General features: G+C 45.8%; 1 protein-coding gene across 2 annotated transcripts in view; it reads left to right on the forward strand.

Moving 5' to 3' along the window:
• LOC126522432 (uncharacterized) overlaps positions 1-22,901 on the forward strand; it is a 292,757-nt gene that overhangs the window by 224,438 nt on the left and 45,418 nt on the right. For both annotated transcript variants that reach the window (XM_072288769.1, XM_050171178.3), the window contains exon 4: positions 3,651-3,768. In XM_072288769.1, the coding sequence (XP_072144870.1) occupies positions 3,651-3,768 (118 nt within the window). The remainder of the gene's footprint in view (positions 1-3,650; positions 3,769-22,901) is intronic.

Below are 22,901 nucleotides of genomic sequence, written 5' to 3' on the forward strand. Positions count from 1 at the left end.
ATGAGCAAGTTGAGGACAAATATTTTAATGAAACTTTGTCATTCAAGAACTTTGTTTACATTTTGTGCATATGCAACGGCCAGGGAAAAATCTCAATGACGCTGTCCTTTCTGCCAATGTATTGCGCAGGAGCATCTGTCACCGGTCGTGTATTGTAATTGTACCAAAATTATAGTCGCAACAGAGAGCACATATAAAAAGCAGGAGTTCTGCGAAATATACGACGGCGAGTCAAACAAAAGTGAGCCAATGAGAAGAAAGGGGGTACAGTATTTAAAAGTAATCTCCATGAGAATTTAGACAGTTGTCCCGCTGACTATTCCCGGCTAATAAAGATCATTGGGCTGCTGCTTCAAAAAGTATGTAACTGACTGTTTCGCGTTATCGTCCGACGCGAGTCTGGTTCCCTTGAGCTGTTTTTTCAACTGCCCCGAAGTGTGGAAGTCGCAAGGCGACAGGTCTGGGCTGTATGGTGGATGTTGCAGCGTTTCCACCTTTGAACTTTGCCAGTCAACTTAAACCACGTCAACGACATGGGGACGGGCATTGTCGTGGAGAAAGATGACCACATTAGTCAATTTTCCACGTCCTTTGTTCTTGATGGCGACACGTAGCCGATCCGGCGTTTCACAATATCGGAAACGATTGATAGTCTATCCATGCTTAGCAAAGTCGATCTGTAATGGCCCCTGAGGATAAAAAAAAACAGTCAACAACACCTTTCCGGTGGAAATGACGGCATTTGCTTCTTTGGGACTGGTGAATTCGAATGTTTCCACTGTAAGCATTGCCGTCGTGTTTCAGGCTCGTAATAGTGGCACCATGATTCGTTCCCGGTGACAACTGCAGACAAGAAGTCACCACCCTTATTGTGATACCGGATCAGATGAGTCAAGGCAGAGTCGAACCTCTCCGTCTTCTGGCGGCGCATGGTTGAAAATCTTGGCCATCTATTGTGCACACAAAAGCCGATAACCGAGATGTTCATGCATTATGGTGTGAACCGAACAGTGACAGATGTTCACGTTCTTCCAGTTCGTCGATGCGTATCCTCGGCAACAAGCAACAAGAGGTTTTCCATGTTTTTCAGAGAAACCAGCTGTAGACTTACTGTCCCCGTTCCTCTCAATCACGGCGCAAGCCTTTCCAACTTATCAGGTAGCACAAAAAACAACGTCCCCATTGAAAGCTCTGGAAGCTTTTCTAAATCGATGAGACAGTCCGTGGACGTATGTAAGGCATGACTGAAACATTGGCGTGGCTTGTCGTGTTTCTAAGTTCGTCAGTTTCTCTCGAAGGACGAGATTTTATCCTTGCGAGTAGCCTCTCGGACGCCGAGGGCAGCACAAGCGCCGGATGGCCTGCATCCTTGAGACAACCAAGCTTCTCCTGAAAACTATGATAAAACCTGCGGGCACATGTCCGCGGCGATGTCTTTCAGTGCTTCACCGATTTATTCCACCAAGTATCCTTGCACCCCTTAACTTGCCGCCTGGGTCAATCACTCAACATTCGGTTGGGGAAGGGTGAGCCACTAGACTGAGAGTAACGGACGGGGAATGTAAGGGGGGTGGGGGTGGGGATTGTCTAGGGAATGGTGCGAGGTGTTGGGATAGCCACCGCAGTAGACGCATGGCGGGGATCTTCCGTAACTGCACCCATCAAGGAAGTGATTGCGCGCAGGAGCGCGTTCGCGTGCGCCTGGTGCATGAGCGTGCCTTACGCTCTGGTTGCTTTCTATGAAGTTGAGAGAACCTGCGCTGTCCCCTCCGATATGGATCTAACAATGCGCAGTCGCCTTGGACGGGCGTGGGATGGCGGAAGCACAGATCAACAAAGAAATAACACGCAGTAACGCAGCCTTCGTCTTGTTTTTTTATTTACAATTACTGCCATCTTGCATAAGCAAGACATAGCAGGAGTGAGTACATAATTGTTGAAAACAAAGAAAGATTAATACACAAAATTGGGTAGTTCAATAGCAAATTAATCAAGAGACAATTCATGCAAGGACGCTTCAACGTTATTCCAAAGTTCAATGGTGCGGGGGAAGAAGGAAAACCTAAAACAATCCAGGGATGGTTTAAGGGGAGCAAGGTTCAAGGGATGGGTCCGCCTGGTACGGGGTCCTTCTTTTAGTAATTTTGATTAGTGTACAAAAGTATTTAAAGGTTAAGATACATCGTAAACGTAAAAAAAAGAAAGGAATTTGGTGGCAAGCGCCATCCCCCCGATACAAAAAGGGTGTTGATATTATCACCACCCTCAGCTGTAGTTACGACCACGCGCGAAGAGGATCCCGTTGAGTCTGCGGCTCCGTAACAGCTTCGAAACAATCAGAACTCCCAGGTAAATGCTGGGCGAATGATCGCGATCTGCACGCAACTTCGCAGGTTGAAAAAAAAAGATAATAATAAGAGAACCGTTTTATGACCACGCAATCAGAGAACAATGCACGGAAGGAAACCACGGCACGGTCGTTTAAACAGCGGCGCCCAAATTGGATACAGAGATGCGCACCCAGATATAGAGCCACACAGTCACATAATCGGCGAATTACACCCATAAATTGTTTTCAAATGTGCCAGCGCGGGAATACAATAGCTCACAGCCGTGTATGACCATTTCGCTCTAAACGACAGAAACAGACTTCGTGGCGTTTACAGGCAATGAAATTTGGCCTAGTGAGGCGCTATGTGACAACACCTCCACTTTTTTTTTTTGTCGGGATGATAGTGGGAGAGGGCAAGGATTGTCTTTCAGCAACCTTTCTGCCTCAATAATGCACCGTAAAATGCCTCTCACAAGCACCTTTTTCGGTGTTGCCATAAAAGTGGGATCTTGGTAATGTGCGGAAGCTCAAACATGACATTAAAAATACGGCTATAAATCTCTGAAATGGACAAAATCCCGGCGACAAATTCAGCGTTGTTGATGGAATATAATCAGGAGTAGCGATTTTTAAAGTGGGAGATCGAAACAAAAGAAATGTGGCGTCTGAGGTGTGGTTGTGGGACATATGATCTAGCGCAATTTGTGTTGACGACACGCTTAAAGTGGCAAATAACGAAGGAAACAGATAATCGATGTTCAATGGCTTCAGTTTTCCACAATAAACCTGTCCAGCGACGCGCTGCTGTGGGTCATGATTCCTAAATGATCCTGGCTTTAATGAGAAACTGGGGATGGTAGCCTATAGGCTGACGGCCTTGAATGTTGTGATAGATATTGGGCGGGTGGAAGGTGAGGTGCTGCGCACCACTCGTTGATCCACAGTGCAGTGAATGCACATTTCAGTTTTTTTTTTATTTAAGGACTACTGATCGTGCAACGTTTTAGAGGACTCTACTTGTGCGAACGCCTTACATAAGTGGCGCTGCCCATGCCCCTGCAAGCGTTCGCCACCGTCTTCCAATAAACTCTCCATCTGCATAATATTTTTACTGCCCGTTCGCCTCCCTCAGCGTATGGTAGCCAAGCATGCGCTTTTCTTCTGGTTCACATCTCTGTTTCTTTTTTCTCTCCCTATCTCTGTAGTTCTTAATGACATACTCGTGCACTTGGTAACGGAAGTGAAGTAGTTCATCATGGCGCTGCGTAAGCAGATGAGCCACGTTTGCTTTATCGCCGCCCCTTCCTGTGCATTGCAGGAGCGTTGCGGTCGCAGCGTGATGGGCCGAACCTGCCACTCGCACGACGACTGCTTCTGCCCGGGACTGAAGTTCTTCTGCTCGGCCGGAAGGTGTCGCTCGCCGGCCTCCAGGAAAGGTAAGCGATCGCCTCGTCTCTTGCTACTGGTGGCGTTACAATCCACGCCCCAGCGATGGCTCCCTCTGGATGACAAGAGTGCATCTCGAAGGTCGTGCTTTTGCTGAATGCGGTGCGCCGGGAGAGATTGCGGAGCCGGAAACCTATACCTTGAATCGAGCTAGTTATAGTCAAACATTTCGAAAGCCCTTGACGACGCTAGAGACGGGGGCGAAACACGCACAACAACACGGCCACCCGTGTTGTGCGCATTTCGTCCCCGTCTCTAGCGCCGTCAAGTACTTTCGGAAGTACGTCATAGACGCCATGTTTTGGAGCCCACCTTTCACGGCTACAGAGAGGTCATGCAGGAAAATTCAGCATACTTAAGCGATTCATTCCGCTATGAACCATATTCAACTCATGTACAGCGACAGTGGCGGTCTACATCACAAGGGGCGCCGCCATATTCTCAAAAACTACTTTTTTTCACGATGTACATGTCTGCTTCGTGCGCTGTAGTATCGCCTGCTGTGCCCTCTGAAATATAAACACATGCGCCGCCAGTCTTTGAGTCTGTGTGGGGCACCATGCCCCGCGCAAATGGCCAAGCTCCAACGCTTCGCGTTAGTGTAGCGGTTAGCGCGTCCAGTGCAAGTCCACCGGGTTATCGCATATGATGATGATGATGATTATGATGATGATGATGAGGATGATGATTGTGGTGTTGGTGGAGATGGTGTGCCTTTAAAACATGACTTGTATTCCCTATGGGGGATGCGTTGTATTCACAGTTGACTTAAGAAAGACGAACTTGAAAAGACTAAACAGCGAACGAAAGAGTAGTGTGTAATGGAGAAATGAGACGAGATGAATGGGCGATTACATTTTAGAAGAAATAAAAAGAAGATTCATTTAACAAATTAGGATACAAGGAATCTAGAAAATTTGCAGTAGGAATAGTAAGGAAAGTAAGAATTATCGTGATATGCGTTTTGGACCTTCAATGAAATCACACAAAGTGTCAAACACGTCCCTCTGTCTAAAACCCAGCGCCTATGCCCCGAGGCAGTGTAATACTCTAGCACTTAAATTCAATCCTAGTTTACGAAACGGTGCATAATTAAAACGTCTTTGTAGATTTTCTTCATAGAAACGCCGTTGGGAAAGCAACGCTTATTTTCGAAAACACGTAAAACTTACAAGCAGTTGTCACATTCCTGTTTTTAGTTGATTTCATTGTGGTTTCACTGTAATTTTGATGACAACATTTGTTGTCTCATTTCCTTTCTTTCTTTATTACAGTCAGTGGAGTAGAGATTCCTATAAGTTTGTTATGTCTGAGCAAGCAAAACAACAAGTCTGACATTAACAAAGTCAAATCTTAGAGTACCGAACAGAGTGTAAAAATTCGCATTGTGCCGCATTACCTTGATTCGTTGCAGTAAATAGATTTAAAGTACGGTAGGGGGCCGCAGTTCATATGCTTATGTGCTGTCTTATTTAGTTGTTTTTCTTTGTTTTGTTTTGTTTGTTTTGTTTTTGCAAAAAATACATGGGCAAATTAAGCTATTGATAGTATCATAATGTAGCGTGATTGTTTGGTTTTCTTGACACGTAAAAATAACTACTCTGCCATGGTGTTTACGTTTTAAGATGCATTATGCTAGAACTGCGTTTTGGTTTTGATTTTGTTCGTGTTGACTGTTGTAACTGCACTTACGTGCAGTACATGCCGATGCGAAACTGCATGGGAGGCAGGGACCTCTGTCAGGATGTGTGCCTTTAGTCCTATACCTCCTCCCAAATTTTCAGAGAAATAAGGCTAATATTACTTTGTAACTCACGTCGTATGCCGTGCTGATTTACTTCAGCCAAGTGATAACGAAATGAAACCAATAAGATACGGAGAGGTTGACTTGATATTTATGTTCGTATGGACAAGAGAGATCGGGAAAACGAAACAGGAGGTTGAAGACGAGGCGACTTGGGCCCTATAATGTAACACTATTCCAATGTATTTTTATTCCAATCGCCTGACGTCAAATTTACGTAACCGCCGACGCAAACATCTAGCAGTGACCCGCGGCGTTGCCTGAACTTCCCCATCAAACGCTGCCCTTGTTTATAGGTCACTTTTGTTTGCTTTCAAAAAGAATAACATTGCCTACATTGAGCAGTTCTTAGCTAACTGGCTGACAAGAGGCGAGGAGCACGCTCAAGTGGAGAGGGTTCCGATGGGGCCGAGCCTGCACAGTGAAAGTAGATAACCGAATGAAGAGGGAGGTGCCGGTGCCTGCGATTGGTTCGCTTCTCTTACTTAGCTTGCTGTGGCTGATCTAAAATCACGGCGGCATGCAACAGCCAGTTAAAAATGCCGCTAAAACGGATCCTCAACAAAAAATAGTTGGCGGAGGGGTATCGTATACGTGCTGAAAGGGCTCGGTCACGTTATACTGTCACGCAAAAAGTTTTGTTATACGCAAATAAACCCGCACTCTCCGGCAAAGGCAAGCAGACAGTGCCTGAGCGATTGGCGGCAGCCATCTTCTATTTCTTTCGGAACGGGGCAGTCACCGGCTATTCAGAAAAAGATCCAGTTTTTCTGTGGCATATTGATGCATCTTTAACGCGTACACGTCACTTTGACGCAACGAGTTTTCACGGTTTTCTGACGTCGAGTGTCACACAGGTGAAGTGGGTGCAGCCTGAAACCTTTTGACCAATAGCAGAGGGTTAATGGCCAAAAGACGTCAAATGAGAAATAATTATTTTTCTTTTGTTCGGTCGAATCATGCATAATCAGTGTGTACACGTCATGTCAGATTGGGAGCTATCGCGGTTTTCGTGACGTCGCGTGACAGACAGGTGAACTGGGGGTGGTCCAAAAAAGTTTTTGACCAATCGCGGAGGGCTGATTGCAGATTTGGAATAGAGAAGTTTGGAATAGTTTTATATTTAGCGCCCTTGGTCACCGGTGGGCGGCTAGCTCAAAGTCGGCGGCTAAGGCATACGGCATTGCACCATCAAGCTGTGGTGGCGGAGTTTCATTCGCACGTACTCTTTTGTACTTATTTATTTGTACAGTCGGAAGCAAAAGTCTACAGACCCCATCACCAGCAAAAAAGAAAAATGAAGAAGCTATTCTATCACAGCCGTGCAGCGTGAACAGTCGCATTTGCCTCATTGGTAGAACAAGCGTGCCCACGTGTAAGCTGTACCGTTTGAGTTCATCCCACGTACCTATTGGCTGCGACGAAAAACTAAATTTTCGTGGCATCTGTGGTCTCCAGAACTTCTTCTTTTAAAATAAAAAAAGTTCGAATTAAATTCTGTCGGTTTGGGTGCCAACTTAGGGTATGATTATGTTTAGGCTATATGTGGCAACTCGCGGTACCAATTGGTACGATACTTGGTGGACTGCAGACGACCCTCCTCCACGGCATACCCCGGTAGTCCTCCAAATTTACTGTTCTTGTTGGGACTACATACATTATGGCTAAGTCGGACATGTGCTCAACAAGCAAAACGCCTGCGATCTACAAGGTCATGCTTTTTTTTTTTTTAATTTAGTTTTTCTAGCGTGCATCCGGCGCAAGCTTAGCCAGCCTCCAGAGTGTTAACTTAATTATTAGCCTCTAACTACCGCGAAACTGGTGCCGCTGATTCCACCTTAGCTGAACGTGAATGCCGCTGTTTTAGCTGAACGTCGCATGCGGTCCGCTCCGTTTCCATTCTACGTGCACAGACACTGTATTTACCTGCTTCGACTTCGCATTTTTAAAGAGCGCGTCTGCCAGGGATGCGAGAAATCCTCGGCCAGCTTTGCTGCAAAACGACCAAGAAGTCAAGTGAACGCAGCGATGCGCACGGCTTAGTCGTCCGAGCGACGGCACCGTTCCATCTTGAGAAGCCACACAGACAAAAACTTTTTTTTTTTTGTATTCGGCCCCTGAAGCGTTGGCGTCAACATACAGGTGGCAGAATTGAGAACCTGGGGCGATACTTTTGTAGCAATTATTCTCGTTTTGTATTCTTGTTGCCCTTCATTACTGGCTGACAGGATTCCACGCCCAAGTTGTCGTCGGTATATCGGCTCAATCACGTGTCATAGGAAAACAATATATTCGGCGAAAGGAATCCTTGCACAATGCGACACCGGCACTTCTATTGCTTTCGACACCGTTTCCGTGCAATGAAAAGGTTCTTCACAGTGCTAATAATTCCCGCCCGTATTCCCGAAACTTTTCTTTCCTAAAAGCGCTTCCTCACTGCGCTTGCTCAGGCTCCCGCGAATCAGGATAGACGGGTTAGTGATGACGAAATGTGCATCGCGGCAATGGCCAATCCTGAAGAGCCCTCACAAATGTTTTGCGGATGCAGCGTGCTCTAAAGAGCTGGCGAGCTCGGTTCGATGGTCTTTCTCCTTTCTAAATTTCTTGAAGCTGCTCCGAAATGTACAAAATGCATGGAGGGCAGCCACATAATAAGGCGCGGTTGCTGGTAAACAGCCCCCGGCCTCCGCGAATTTTCCACGAATAGCCTCTTCCTACACGTCATCCTGCTGTTGGAACCACTTTAGCATCCCCGCCATTCAGTCGGTCTGGCCGCCATGCGCGTCCTCCTCGCCACATTCCTTACAGCTGCTTTCTCGCCTCCTTATGCTTCACTTGAGGCGTTGTTCGAAATTCCGGAGCGCGGTATACTGTCGAGGCAACCTATAACCGAAGGAAGGGCGGCGCGCGAAACGGGAGCGTTTTCTGCCAGCTGTCGCCGCCACGGTTCGTAATCGCGCAAGGCCTCCTATCTGCTTATTTTTAGCGTTCTCGAAGCGGGTCCCCTGTACAATGACGCCTGCTGACGCCTTCTGGCTCTACGTTCTACCGCGAAGACCTAATATACCCGCTGGGGCGCATTCTCAGGCCAACTAAGGCGCATGACGCTTCCATCATTCATTCAGTCATCGCTTCTTTGCTTTCTTTCTTGTTTGTTTATTTGTTTGTTTGTTTATTTGCTTTCTTGTTTGTTTGTTTGTTTGTTTGTTTGTTTGTTTGTTTGTTTGTTTGTTTGTTTGTTTGTTTGTTTGTTTGTTTGTTTGTTTGTTTGTTTGTTTGTTTGTTTGTTTGTTAGCGTATTATTATTCGCCTTATTTGCACTTCTGCTATCCGCATATTTTCAGACCTACGACTCTATAGGGTGAAGGGTGGGATATAGAATGAAAGAAGTTATACGATGGGACAGCGTAGCACATCGTGGGGGGAGATGCGACATGAATTGAAAATCCGGGATGGGACACGATAGTACAAATTCGTATAAGAGAATAAAATGGGATAGGATGGGGATAGCACAAGGCAAATTGGAATAGTATAAAGATTTTTATATTTCAATAGCTGTGTTATGGTTATCGGGCGGAATGAATGAATGCGTCGAAACCGGGAGAGGCGCGGCGAAAATGCATTGGAAACAACTTCCTATGAGTACGCCACTTAACGTTTACGAAAATATGAGCTAACCGGCGGATATTCGAATATTAGAAAAAAAGTTTGTGAAAAGGTAGTAACAGATGCAGTTACTAACTTTACTACCAGTTGCTACCTGTTAAGTAGTTGTTTGTACTACCTCGATAATTAAGTCTCAGTAGGTGCTGCCTTTGCTGAGCAGCTGCTAGGTTTCACTGACCAGTTAGTAAAAAGTCTCACTACCCCGTCTCCCCCATGGTTTATTATGATGTGTAGCGGCTGTCTTAATGCGATGTTTATATAAACCATAGTCCATATCATTATGTTGGAATACTAGTTATCTGCTGCGTTGTGGCGGGCACAAACGCACAGTGAACATTATACAAACGTATGTTCATATATTTCTTTGTGCATCCAAATACACAAGTGTCCGCCAGTGCTACTTGTGCTTCCAAAGATATATATATATAATGATAACGTCGATGAGGGAGACGTGTAACCTATCGCATCTCGATAAGTGCATTGTGGGATGCGTTGTTTCCTTTTAGTCATTTGCTCATTTCTGTACAGTGCAGTTTATTACATGCAACTTAACGATCCCGCCACGCATGACACTTACGTGCCATCATTTCATTCGTGCTACAGACTGTGTGACAACGTGGTACTCACTATTTTTATCTCGTTCTTTGCGGTGTAAGTGCCGCCTCAGCATAACAGGCCCCATTAATTTGCGTAGGTAGCAGATACCGCTGTGCCGCTTACATTACTATGTATGTTTCGTAAACTGAATACCTGTGCTAGTCGTATCAACCAACTCCTTTAGTATATGCTACTGCCTGCGCCATTACTACCTGCAGTTGCTGGCATATCTTAGTAAGCGTTGTGACAAACCGTTACTACATTTTAGTAACTGGCACGACCTGTTTTTGCGTCGCGTTCCAGAGTAATGCGATCGCCGCGGTTGGTGATCGAACCCGCGACATCATGCGCAGTGGCAGCGCCTTGCGGCCACGGGGCCAACGCGGCTAGTTATGATCATGCAGTTCCGCGAAAGGCACGTGGCGCATCTTCAACGTCGGATTATCTTCAGCTGTCATGCCTAGAAGGTTGTCGGTCTGCGTAGCTACCCCAACTTCAAAAAGTACGCTTCGGTGTTGGCCACGGCCTCGTATTAGCACTTAAATTTTGAACAGAGGCCGCATTTCGCGCTCATGTATAGACGGTTCCAGGACTGAGCCCGCTTTAAAAAAAATTATAATAATGATAATAGTTACAGTAAGTAGCGGATGCATTCCTTGATAGTCGGCTTTGCCGAAAAAGAAGTGCGTGCTTGATTTTGTATTTCATGCACTGGACTTCCCTTTCTACGTTTTCAAACGAAAGAAAAGCTCATCATGCCTCAGTCTCGTGTATATATGTGCATAATCCCTCGTGTAATGCGCAACACTAATTTATGAAATTATAATTAGCTGCGAACGATAAGTGTAGGAGACCTGCGGGTTTCTGTGCTGACGCGCTGCTGAACCTTGTGATTGTCTTTGTTGCTCGCTAAACATAGCGGTCTATTTTAATCGGCCTTTCCGAGCCTTCATTTACTAATGGCGAAATAGTTCATAATAGGCCTTTTACATCATTGGCTTCCTTGTTCGTCCAGCGACATTAAAAAATAGCGATGTTGCTTACTGCCACGGCAGCCAAGAAACAGGCTGGACTCTTAATATATCGCACAACGGGTAACGGTTTTCTATATCTGTCTAGGCAACCTGGAGAGTGCGCGTCCCAAATGGGATTTCACAGAAAGTACACAGCATACAGAACACAAAATGCTGTCTAATATAAACTACGCTGTAGTGCTAACGAGCCAGCGATGGACGTCAAGAATTCTCGCGCGGTAATTGCTGGCAGAAGCGGGAAGTTCACTGCCCACGCGCCCGAAAGGAAATAGAAGAGGTTTGAATGAAGAGGATGAACGAGAGGTGGTCGGGAAGAGCGTGCACAAGAGGTGGCCATTGCACTAATATTAAACTAGCATCTGCGCACGACTCTGTGATGAGAGACGACACTTTCGGGATTTCATCAAGCAAGGCACGTATCGTTTACGCTCTTGCATAGCGTTTCTTATCGTCGTTTTGTTTTGTTTTCCTTTCTTATTTTATTTTCTTTTATATAGCTTTAAACGTCTGAACACGTCCTTCGCCGACTGATGCCACTGTTGCCAACTACGAGCCCTTAATGAGGTTGACTTTTCGGCGCTATATAGCCGCACTCTGGAGTAATTACACTGGCCAGACCTTAATTATCGCCGGAACTTCTCTTTCAGAGTACCGCTAACTGCTACGATGCCTTAGGCATGGTGCCATCGCTCCGAAGTGCGCTTTTGCGCCGGCTCATCTGGGAGCGGTAGTATTAAAGCAAAGCGCCTCGTAAAGGTCGCCGGCTATACCTGTATACCTGCAAAAAGCCCTACACCTTCCTCTCCTTTGCCGTGATGCGGCTGACGTCAACTGAAAGTGAGTTAGAACGCCTCGCTATCGACGCACGTTACTCTCCAGCGCATCTGAAGAACTCATTTTGTTGTCGAAAAAAAAAGAAAGCTGTATAGTATTGGCCATAATGCGAAGCAGGGATGCGACAGTAAGCGCTAAATTTATGCGCGGTACAATCACTCTACTATTCCTTACAGTATTGGTTGGAGTGAACCGAGATTTGCATGCTCGCGCGCACATGCGCGCGACGTGAGAATAAGGAGAAAAACTTTAGTCGGTATGTATGGCTACGTTTACATGAACCCGATAAGGACGGGTCAGGCGTAGGCTTGTCGGACCGAAATCCGTCGTCAGGTTCACGTAAGCGCTAGCAGATCGGGCCCAGCGAGCGTATTGGACGAGATCGGTCAATCCGCCATGCAACGTGCGTGTCGACACGTTGTGTCTGCTTTGAAAGGTGCACGTAAAAATGTAAACTTCATCGGGTCGAGTTGGGTAAGCGAGACTTCCGACTCGACCAGATCGCGTCGAGTTCGCGTAAACGAATTTGTGGTGCCTCTATAGTCCGAGTCGTCTTTGATAGAATGCAGGTGGTGCTCCCAGGTGGCGGACAAGCGGAGGAGACACAACTATTTTTTTTTTTTGCAGCTCTTTCCTATTCTCAGAAGCCTTTAGGTTATCGGCCACTGGCTCCGTTTATATTCATTCATCTCGACGCCAGTTTACGGTTAAGCGGCGTAGCGTGGCGTCAACCAGTCATTTTAACCAGCGCTCAAGAGGCCAGGCACAGAATTGCCCTAGCGCTGTAGTCTTTGCCGCGGAATTATCGGAGTGGCTGAGAGGCCGTTTATAGATTTCAGCAAAGGGACGAACATTCGTATTTGTACACTATGTCGCGCGTTCATGTAAAGGATGACGAGGCAATAAAAAAAAAAGAAAAGGCGGAGTGGCTGAGAGGTAGCGCCTCCGACTCCATGGCAGCCTGTGGGTCCGGGGCTCGAATTCCCGCGGGGCACTGCGACTTTTCTTTTTATGAAATTCTGGCAAAGCAGTCTGGAATTTCAGCGACAGACACCGGCGGGGGAGTGAGCTCACATAACAGCTACAGCAGTAAAACGAGCTGCTAAATTTGGAAACATGAAGTCTGAGGTTCTTTAGCAACCTCGCTTTCAGCTGTAGGCATCTGAAGTATCTCGCTTCTGGTCAGAAATAGGGGTCCTTAGGACAGGAAGCGATAAAGAAAACGTGCACAAAAAGAAAAGAAATTTGGCGAATTAAAAGCAGGTCGATGTCTAGGCACCTTTGAGCCATATTCACGCGGGCACTCGCCAACGCTGATTAGGCGAAATCTCAGCGGCTACAGCCAACCACAGTTTTAAGAAATTACAGGGAAAACCTAACGGCATTTTGTGTATTATCATAATTGACTACGACTTTAGTGTGTGTCTGTGCTAGCGTACGCAAGACAATAATTGCAGCGCGCAGCTACTGGTAATGCAGAGGGGAGCCCGAAATCTGCAGCCAGACGGCACGCCACCAGAAAACTAAAAAACTTAAAGGCTTGCAGACATATTGTGAGTTGAGGGAAGCAAAAAGGTTCCGTGGAGTCTTTCCTGCATGGATACAAACAATGCAATGCAATTTTCCATCATTATATTAAGACCGAGGAGGTGGTAGAAAAGTAAGCGCTTGACGAGGTTCCCACCCCTTTCACAGCAGGCAAGATATAATCTCAATCATTTATACGTTATGAATACTTGATTAACGAATCATCTGCGCCGGTATCTCCGGTTGTCAGAGTCGAGAACTGCTGCGCGGCAAAAAAAAATTCATTCTTATGCGATGAAATCAAGTTCCTCAGGACAATCCAATAAAGTTCTTGTCACTATCACTTATGTGATTTTGCAGAACCATAACCTATTATCCAGTCAAGTTGCCAGTGCGATTATAGTGAATGTTGGCCACTTGAGGGTTCTTTGATTTGTACATAAATGTAATACCGGGATCGTGCATTCCACCCCGCCAATAATCAAATGTCGCCGCCACGGTATGCGGATTCGATCCAGCGACCTCTCACGCATTGCAAGGAAACCCCATCCATTGAGTCACCGGAACAGACGCAATATTTTAGTGCAAAACCTGCATTTAGCGACACCTTTTCAGGACACGTGAAATTAATTCGGAAAACAAAAAGAAAGATGAAAGAAACGGGACATTCAAACTTGTGCATTGCATATTTGCTTCTTCAACATCACCTTTACTTATTCAAAGGTGTATTGACGGTAAGATAGTTTCCGTTACACATGTCTTAGATAATTTCGCATGAGGGGACCTACTCGTAAAAATATTCTTCAAGAAAAACGCAAAGCTCCAAGCACTCTCGAGTGCGCATCGAAAAGCTATACCTTCCTGTGCGCTGATGGTGAAGTAAACAGGTGCGACGCCTCGCCTATGCTTGACTGCATGATGTGTACCCGGCAGACTGCTTCCTCAATTCGTGCAATGTCTTAAACTCCAAATGCACGCTACCAATCACAGCCGATGTCGATCCCGACGTGAGCGCTCGTAAGTGTGCAGCCCACGCGGTTTAACTTCTTAGATTAACGAGCAGCTGTGGGGAGCTCCTAACGGTTCACTTCGGTATAGGCGCGCTAAGGTCAGAGGTCACAAGTGGCGTTGAAGCGAAGCTATTCCGGTAATTGGAAAACAGGTAACTCGTTTGAACTTCCGTTCGAAATTCGATGGCGTACGGCCAGATGTTATTCGGATAGGTAGCGTAGTATAGAACGAATGTGGCACTTTTGCGGACATATAGTGGCTGGGCGGAGACGTAACGGGAAAAGGTCACTTGTGCAGGTGTGGTATTCAGGCACGCGTGGATCGATATTATCGGCCCGTTGCTTTATATGCGTTGCCGCTGGAGGGAATGGGTTGAAGGTGGATTTCTTTTTTTATTGCAGCATCTGAAGAACAGCCAAAGAAAAGAAATCGCACTGGGGTATGGTTGTGACGACATTGATCGCGATTGGTGCGTCTCGTAGGACATGCAAATTAATTTTACGAAGTCTGCTTGCATGACTACATTAAATAAGAAATTGCCCTCGCTTTTTCCATGTACCATTGGTGATGACGTATTTAGAAGAGCAAAAGAAATAAGCACCTCGGTTTAAAAATAATAAGTAATATAAACTCGAGCTTCCATGTAGAGAACATCTGTGGATCGGTGCAGAGAAAGCTTGGCTTGTTAAAAAGGACACTGAAGTACCCCAGCTTCGTCATCATCATCGGCCTGTTTACGCCCACTGCAGGGCAGAGGCCTCTCCCAAACTTCTCCAACTACCCCGGTCATGTACTACTTGTGGCCATGTTGTCCCTACAAACCTCTTAATCTCATCCGCCCACCTAACTTTCTGCTGTGTCTTACCAGAACTCACGCACGGGGCAGAAACCTGGAGGCTTACGAAAAGGGTTCTACTTAAATTTAGGACAACGCAACGAGCTATGGAAAGAAGAATGATGAATGTAACGTTAAGGGACAAGAAAGGAGCAGATTGGGTGAAGGAACAAACGCGAGTTAATGACATCTTAGTTGAAATCAAGAAAAAGAAATGGGCATGGGCAGGACATGTAATGAGGAGGGAAGATAACCGATGGTCATTAAGGGTTACGGACAGGATTCCAAGGGAAGGGAAGCGTAGCAGGGGGTGGCAGAAAGTTAGGTGGGCGGATAAGATTAAGAGGTTTGCAGGGACAACATGGCCACAATTAGTACATGACCGGGGTAGTTGGAGAAGTATGGGAGAGGCCTTTGCACTGCAGTGGACGTAACCAGGATGATGATGATTATGATGATGATGATGATGATGATGATGATGATGATGATGTACCGGACTTATACGACGCACCTTTCAGAACCTGAACTCTGCGGGAACTGCAGAAGAACGCCCTACATGGTGCCACTCAGCAGCCTCGAGGATTTTCAAACAGGCAAACAGGCAAACAGTATTCGTTTCCTCATCCTGCCGCTCGACCAGACGCTGGCCGACGAATTGAACCGGTGCTGACACGTCTCGATTACCGACGGCCACTTATAAGACGTTAATGCCAGAAAATTAAATACGGAAGTAGAAGAAGAACTTTACTTAAAGGTCCGACAAGTTATTCGGGGATTTGGTGAATATCCCCAACTAGGCGTCGGCCATGAGCCTTAGAGCTCTGGCGGCTTCCTTGGCCACTGGATTTATTTATTTATTTATTTATTTATTTATTTATCCTCAGGGCCTTTCGGCGTTTGAGAGGGGACTAAGTTATACAAGAAATAAGGAGGAAATATATTACGAGCTTATACACAATATTACTAATTATACCATGTCAGCTAGTGCTTTTCGAAAATTATCATTGTTATTAATGGAAATAATATCAGGGGGAAGTTCATACCAATCTTTGACGTACGTGGTAAAAATGAATGTAAAAATAAGTCGTGTTACATGCACCAATTCTAAGTTTATGCTGATGATCAGTATACGGTGAGATAAGTAATGTGGTAGCGACATGAATTTCGGATGAATAGTAGGGTGGTGACACACCTTATCAAAAAATGAAAGGCGGGAAATTATTCAAAGTGTTGCTGGCGGCTGGAGACCCAGATTCGATTTAATTGAAGATACGCTCGTAGCACGATTGTAGTTCCAAAGAATAAAACGAGTTGCATTGTTTTGGATTAGTTCAAGGGAACATATTAGGTTCTCGCGAAAGGGGTCCCATATAGTTGCAGCATATTTTAATTTTGGCCGTAACAGGGTTTTATAAAGTAGCAATTTGAAAGGAGAGGGAGCACGAGAAAAGTTACGGCCTAAGTATCCCAGCAAGCAGTTGGCTTGGTTAAGTATATATCCAACGTGATGGTTCCACGTTAATTTAGATGTTATACGCACGCCTTACTTATACTTATATCAACTTGTCGATTCTAAAGCAACGATATTCAAGTAGTACACAGGCAGTCTATCGTTTGGTCGGGATACTCTCACAAATTTTTACTTGGTGATGTTGAGTTCCATTCGCCACAATCGGCACTAATTGCTGACTTTATTAAGATCGACCTGAAGCAGAGTGATGTCGTGTTCGTTAGTTATTTCTCTGATAATCACACAGTCGCCTGCAAATAAGCGTACGTCAGAAGTTATTGCAGGTAAGTCATTAATGTACACGAAGAATAATAGAGGTCCCGGGACGGAGCCTTGTGGGCACACCGGACTGAATGTCGCTATGAAGTGAGTCATGACCATTAGCTGTTACGAACTGGGAACGGTTAACGAGAAATGACTCACTCCATTTTAGAACGTTATGATCGAGGTTTGCTTAGTTTATAAAGTAAAAGTTTATGACACACTTTGTCAAAGGCTTTTGGAATATTTAAAGAGATGCAATCGGCAAGAGAAGAACGGTTAAGTATTTGGTGTAGCTTGTGAGTAAATGTTAATCATTGTGATTCACATGAGAATGATTTTAGAAAACCATGTTGCGATGGCGAAAAAAATGAACTAGACTCAAGAATATCTGCAAGGATAGTAAAAATTATATGTTCTAGCAGTTTGCAGCAGGTAATGGTTAATTATATCGGGCGATAATTTGTAGGCGATGTTTTGCTGCTATATTTATGCAAAGGAATAATTTTTCCTGCTTTCCGTTCTGACGGAACAGTAGATGTGTTGAGTGATTGTTGAAATATTTTAGTTAATATAATGGAACTATAAAAGCAGATGTTTTCCAGAAACTTAGCACTGATGTTATCAATTGTAAGGTTCGTAACAGCGCAACGCAATAAACGGACAAGAGGCAGGTAAAAGCGACTACACGGCGCTCACTCTCAACTGATATTGAAGATATGTCTAACCTATAAATATAGAAATGCCAGTTCAGAAACCATGACATGCACGATACATCAAGGCAACTGTGACCAACTGACGCATAATTAAAAGTGACAAAGGTAACGCAGTTCCTTGTCATGAAAAGCGATAGACGGTTCGCTGATACATGCCTTGTCCCTAATCTTTATATTGCAGGCCTCGGCTATTTCTCTTGTCAATTGGCTCGCGTGTTTATAAATGACATTGTTTTTTTTTTTAGATAAGGGCCACAACCGCACGACTTGCACTGCTCCGGTAGATGACAACCGCAAGTCGTGTGGTTGTCGCCCTATTTTATGCCAGGAGATGCCAGGACCTAATTGCGTCCTGGCATCTCCTGTATACTATTCGAGTTAGAATGATACATGTAGCACTGATTGTTTATTAGCAGTTTCCTGTAGCTGAGTTTAAACTGTGGCGAGTCTGGTTATGATTTAGCAAACTCAACTAGTTTTTTTACAGACAAGTCGAGTTGCGGGCGAAAAGTCCTCATTAACTGTGATGTTGCTCGGTCTTAACTGCGCGCTTGATGAAAGTAGTGTTTCTTTGGCTTTGTAGTTAGTAAACTTAGCAATTATTGGGCGACATTCGTTAGTTTGGTAAGTGCCAAGCCGATGGGCTCGTTGAATTGAGTTGCTAAGAAAAAATCCAAGAGCGGCGTTAAGTGCTGAGGTTAGCTTTTCTTTGGTCTGTTGCCAGGTTTCCTTCGAGTCAGGTAGGCTATGAAATACTAAATTATCGCGACTAGACCTGTCTTCAAGTTCATCGAGACGCGATAATAAGGAGCTGTTCTGAGCAGTGAGGCTGTCTACATTGCCTTGCATTCGTGTTAGATTAGTGTCGAAACGGTCAAGGGATTTTGATTTTTCTTCGCAGAGTTGGTCTTCGAAGGCAGAGCTTAGCAGCGGGTTCCCAAAGCTCCCAGCGGGTTCGGTGCGAGGCTGCGTCACCGTCTGCAACCCCCCAAATAAATCAAAGAACCTTTTTTTTTTCAAGTTTTCATTGACCCAGCTGGTAGCATCTTCCCCAAGTATCAGCAGCAATGAAGCACTGCGATTTATAAAGGACCTAGCGGCAACATCGAGCGAGTTCTCAGTGTCGCCGCTTGTGTACCCACACACACAAAAAAAACGAGGGAAAATGACGGGTGAAATTTTTGAAAATCAATCGTTAGCAAAGATAAGCAATGTGTGAAGGACTACAGGGCAAACACTGAATATGCCAGACTAACTCTTTCTCTTTATGGCATCTATGTAATGTTAACAAATGTTCGGATGAAAGTAATGTAAAAATAATCGATTACTTTTGAGTAATCCCTACGTCACCTTCGTGAGGCAGTAATTAGTAACTGCAATCAATTACATTTTTGAGTGAAGTAATTGTAACTGTAGTCAGCTACTTTTTGTTCTGTATTATGTACAAGTCTGGTATGTATACATATGAAAACTGTGAAGCATGTTCATAGGGCTTACATTGTATGATTCTGCAGATTTGAGAACTACGAATGCTCGCAGCTTTAACAGTGCAGTTATTCACTGACACATGCATCATAATCCGCACTCCCGCCAAGAAAAATTAGATGCGACTATATCATATTTTTCCTCGCCAAAACGGCTCACGTTCTGAGTTTGGCACGCTTTGCCTTTTGCGTGCATCGCCCAAGAAATTCGGCGACGTAAGCATAGACTTCGTCAAAAGAAACCAAGTCACTATAGGAGCATCAGTGCTGCTGAGTTCGGGCTACGCCTTCTCGTGCCCGTTGAACTGCCGGGGCTAGACGGCTGTTGAGCGAAAGTGTTAAAGCGATCACAGCTAGGCTCCTTTTCCAGCACTACCCCCCCGCCCCCCTATACAAGAGCTGCGAGGACGCAGCTCGAGGCCAATCATGTAGATGTCCCGGGAGTCGGCTGCGGTGTTGCGTCTGTAGCTTCGCACTTTTTTTAGGTAAGCTAGCCACGCGGCGCAAGTTTTCACCGGGGGTTCCTGTATATAATATCGATCGCGCATTTTAAGACCCTGCCTCAAGTTTGTAGTCATCGAAAATCACTTTCCTGTGCTCGCTAATGCGCAACGGCACAGCGTAGGCTTCTTCACGGGGCTAAGTATTACTGCGCACTTCAAGCATATTGACAAAGTTATTTCGTTATTCCTAGCAACATATAGTGCCCATATCCCATCGGTGGTGATGTGAACCCGAGCCGGACCTCCTAGATTTAGCGAGTGTAACTGCCCCGCTGCCTTGACTGCTACGCTGCCTTCGTCGGGCACTCCGAAACTCGTCTCTTTAAGTGCGCGAGCCTTGCCACCTAATCGACGTAGTTTTTTTAAGACGGCGTCACCTTTGAAGCCTCCCAGCGTCGTCGTTTCCGCAAGGGGGCCTCTCTTCGTCAGGGCGCGAAACTGTTGGTGGCAGTTACACGGCAAATTTGAAAGGGTATACGGTGGGTACGCGGCACTTCACATATATTCTCCCTTCCTCAGCCGCAAGTGATACTGCCAAGGCTTAAGTTGCATGTCTGTTTCGATGTGCAACTGCCAGACACTCGGCAAGATTAACGGAGCTCGGGTACCATACACAGGGGATTGCAAAGGCCATGCGATGGCGTCATCTCCCCGATGCACCCCAGTGACGTAGAGAGTAGGACACACTGCACAGATCTCCTTATGGCGCTATCGGCGTTAATTTAATTTCGCTGACGAAACCTTTACTCAGCCACATTTAAAGTGCCTCATTGCCAGATGAGCTGTTGTGAACTAACAGAATCTGTCAGTAGAGACTCTGCTTTGTTTGCCATATCAGAGGCATCGAAAACCGTTCTGGTTGTCACTGTGAGGTTCGGCGAACCCACTTCTTTATTCAGACAAGAAGTGTGGCAATTTGCATATGATCTGCTCCAGGACTTTATATTAAACCGTTCGCAGGATCAGAGGCAGTGTCGTTACAGCTTAGCGGAGATACATAGCAAGCGCTTGATCTCGATGTGCAGCATAGTCAACAAAAATATACGACATCATTTTTGACAGAAGGGAGACTGGCGTTTTGATAACTCTGATCAGAACTGCATGCATAGCAGCATGCATGATAGTGCGCCTGGCATACACGACACCGATTACGATACCGATACTGTTACCATACAATACGTGACTCTGGCTACATACACGATATTGGTTACCCGAACGCTATTGGCACGCTTTTCGTCAACAGCTTGCGCATTTTTGTGACGTAAATATTTCCTGCGGTGAACATATTTTATACACCTATTTGTTCATGCTGATTCGATTGAATGTAATAGTTTTAATGCTTCCAGAAAAATTAAGTGAATAACGTATTCCACAACAGCAAACAAAAAAAAACAAGAAGAAAGGCGCAGACACCACGCGATGTAGAAACCGATGCTATGTGAAGAATTTCGCAGATATAGTGGACTATCCGGCATCGTTTGGGGCTCCGCAAAGCGTTACGAGATGGAGCTACCTGCTTGCGTAAGGCAAACAATTGCGTGTGCGTGACAAGTCTGGCGAGACAAGTCTCCTTGTCGGAACGTTGGCGCTATCTTGAGACATCCCTTGTATGACCAGTGTTACACTCCTAATGTCTCCATCTTTTTGTAGACATCTGCCTTGTTTCGATTGATGTTCGAGGTAGTTCTTTCTCGCAATGTGCACGTTGGAATAAAATAAGCGAAATCCCAACGCATTTTTTCCAAAACAATTTCGGAGGGATATCCCAAATAGTGGTGGTTGCTTCATACCTCCTTTACTAAGCGGAAATTACTTGAGCACAGACAACGGTTTAAATTCCGCAGTATCGACATGTCTCTTTAAGCATTCAAATAAAACTAAATAATTAGTGATGTGTCTCCCAATGTTTTCAAGCAAAACTGTCAATCATTAGTTCTAAGTAAATAAATAGTTGCTTTTTATTTCAAGCATTGTAGAGTGTCAATTGCGCTTATGTGTTGCCAAAAAGACTGTGCTTTTATCTCCACTGCGTTGTCTCGGCTCTTTCTCCTTCAAGCAGACAGTATACATATGAGGGGTGCTGCCGTCACCACCGTCGTGCCGGGAGCTGGAGGCACGAAATAGATTGATAGAGGATCGCAAAGCAGATAGTAAAGGTAGTGGGGGCCACGCGCATTTGTTCAACGAAGAACCAAAAGCCACGAGTGCTTTGTCTTGACCAGGAGGCGGTCTAAAGTTAGCCTATCAGAGTACGGGCGACATTCATTCGACTAGCGTCACCCACGCTCGGCGAACACACGGATCGCTTCCTGTCCCCCAGCGAGCACACCAGCTTCCGTCTGAGTGACGCGCATTCCGTTTCCGCCACGCTTGGGCGAGAGCAGTAATGGCGCGGCCGAGCAGTCCACGCGGAAAAGGGCGCGGCGCTAATAAGACGCGGGAGTGGGCGGCAGCCCAGCAGTGGGGTCTCGACACGGAACCAGAGCTAACTACGCTGCCAGCTACGTGATGCATTGGCGGCAACGGAGCGCCGTTTGTGCTGATTGTGAAACATTGTGGCGCTGGACAGGCCACGATACGCCGCCTCCTTCCGGACCACTCCCAGCAGGAGGAGCCTTGTTAGTGGCGACAAGGTGATGGGTGCCGTGCACGCGTCATTCTTTCCATCGCCAACATGTGGTCGAAAGAAGGGAGAAACAGAAAGAGGGCGAAGATGAGAGAGAGAAAAATAGAGATGACGCAGTGATCCACTAATCAAACGCGTTTTGCGGAAATCGGTTAGGCAGAATAAGATGGAGACGTTATTACCGCGGAAAGAAAGACGGGAAAGCTGGCCTCAAAGACCCGTTTATAACATTCTGCTTCACGCTGACGGAAGTGGAAAGAAGGAGCGACTGCGGTGCCAGAGGTGGATCATGGCAAGAGATGGAAGCAAATACATGTCGTCACACGCATGTGTGTTAGCCTGGCCGATGGCCGGGCACGCGACTGCAGATGTTGCAGGAGAAATGTGATATATGCACAATGATCAGGGTGCGACCCAAGGAGGAACCAGTACAAGCTCCTAAACGTCTATGTGTTTTTTTCGCTTTGACTTGGTCAGTGACTGCAACCTCTTCATCACAGTGATCACATAAGCGCAAAGGGCACTTATCCGCACACACCGTATATATGTTCAGAAAGTTTCATTAAGGCGTTAGCAAAATCCGAAGCACTTACGTTGTGCGCATTGCGCAACTGGTCTCCTCGGGCCAAGGATTTTCAGCAGCTCCAAACGCGAGTCACACTGAAAGTGCTCTGCGGCCTTCGCAGATTCCCTTTCTGACAAGTAACAGCAGCAC

Source organism: Dermacentor andersoni, chromosome 6 (genome assembly GCF_023375885.2).
Source record: "Dermacentor andersoni chromosome 6, qqDerAnde1_hic_scaffold, whole genome shotgun sequence".
In the NCBI taxonomy this organism is placed as follows: domain Eukaryota; kingdom Metazoa; phylum Arthropoda; class Arachnida; order Ixodida; family Ixodidae; genus Dermacentor; species Dermacentor andersoni.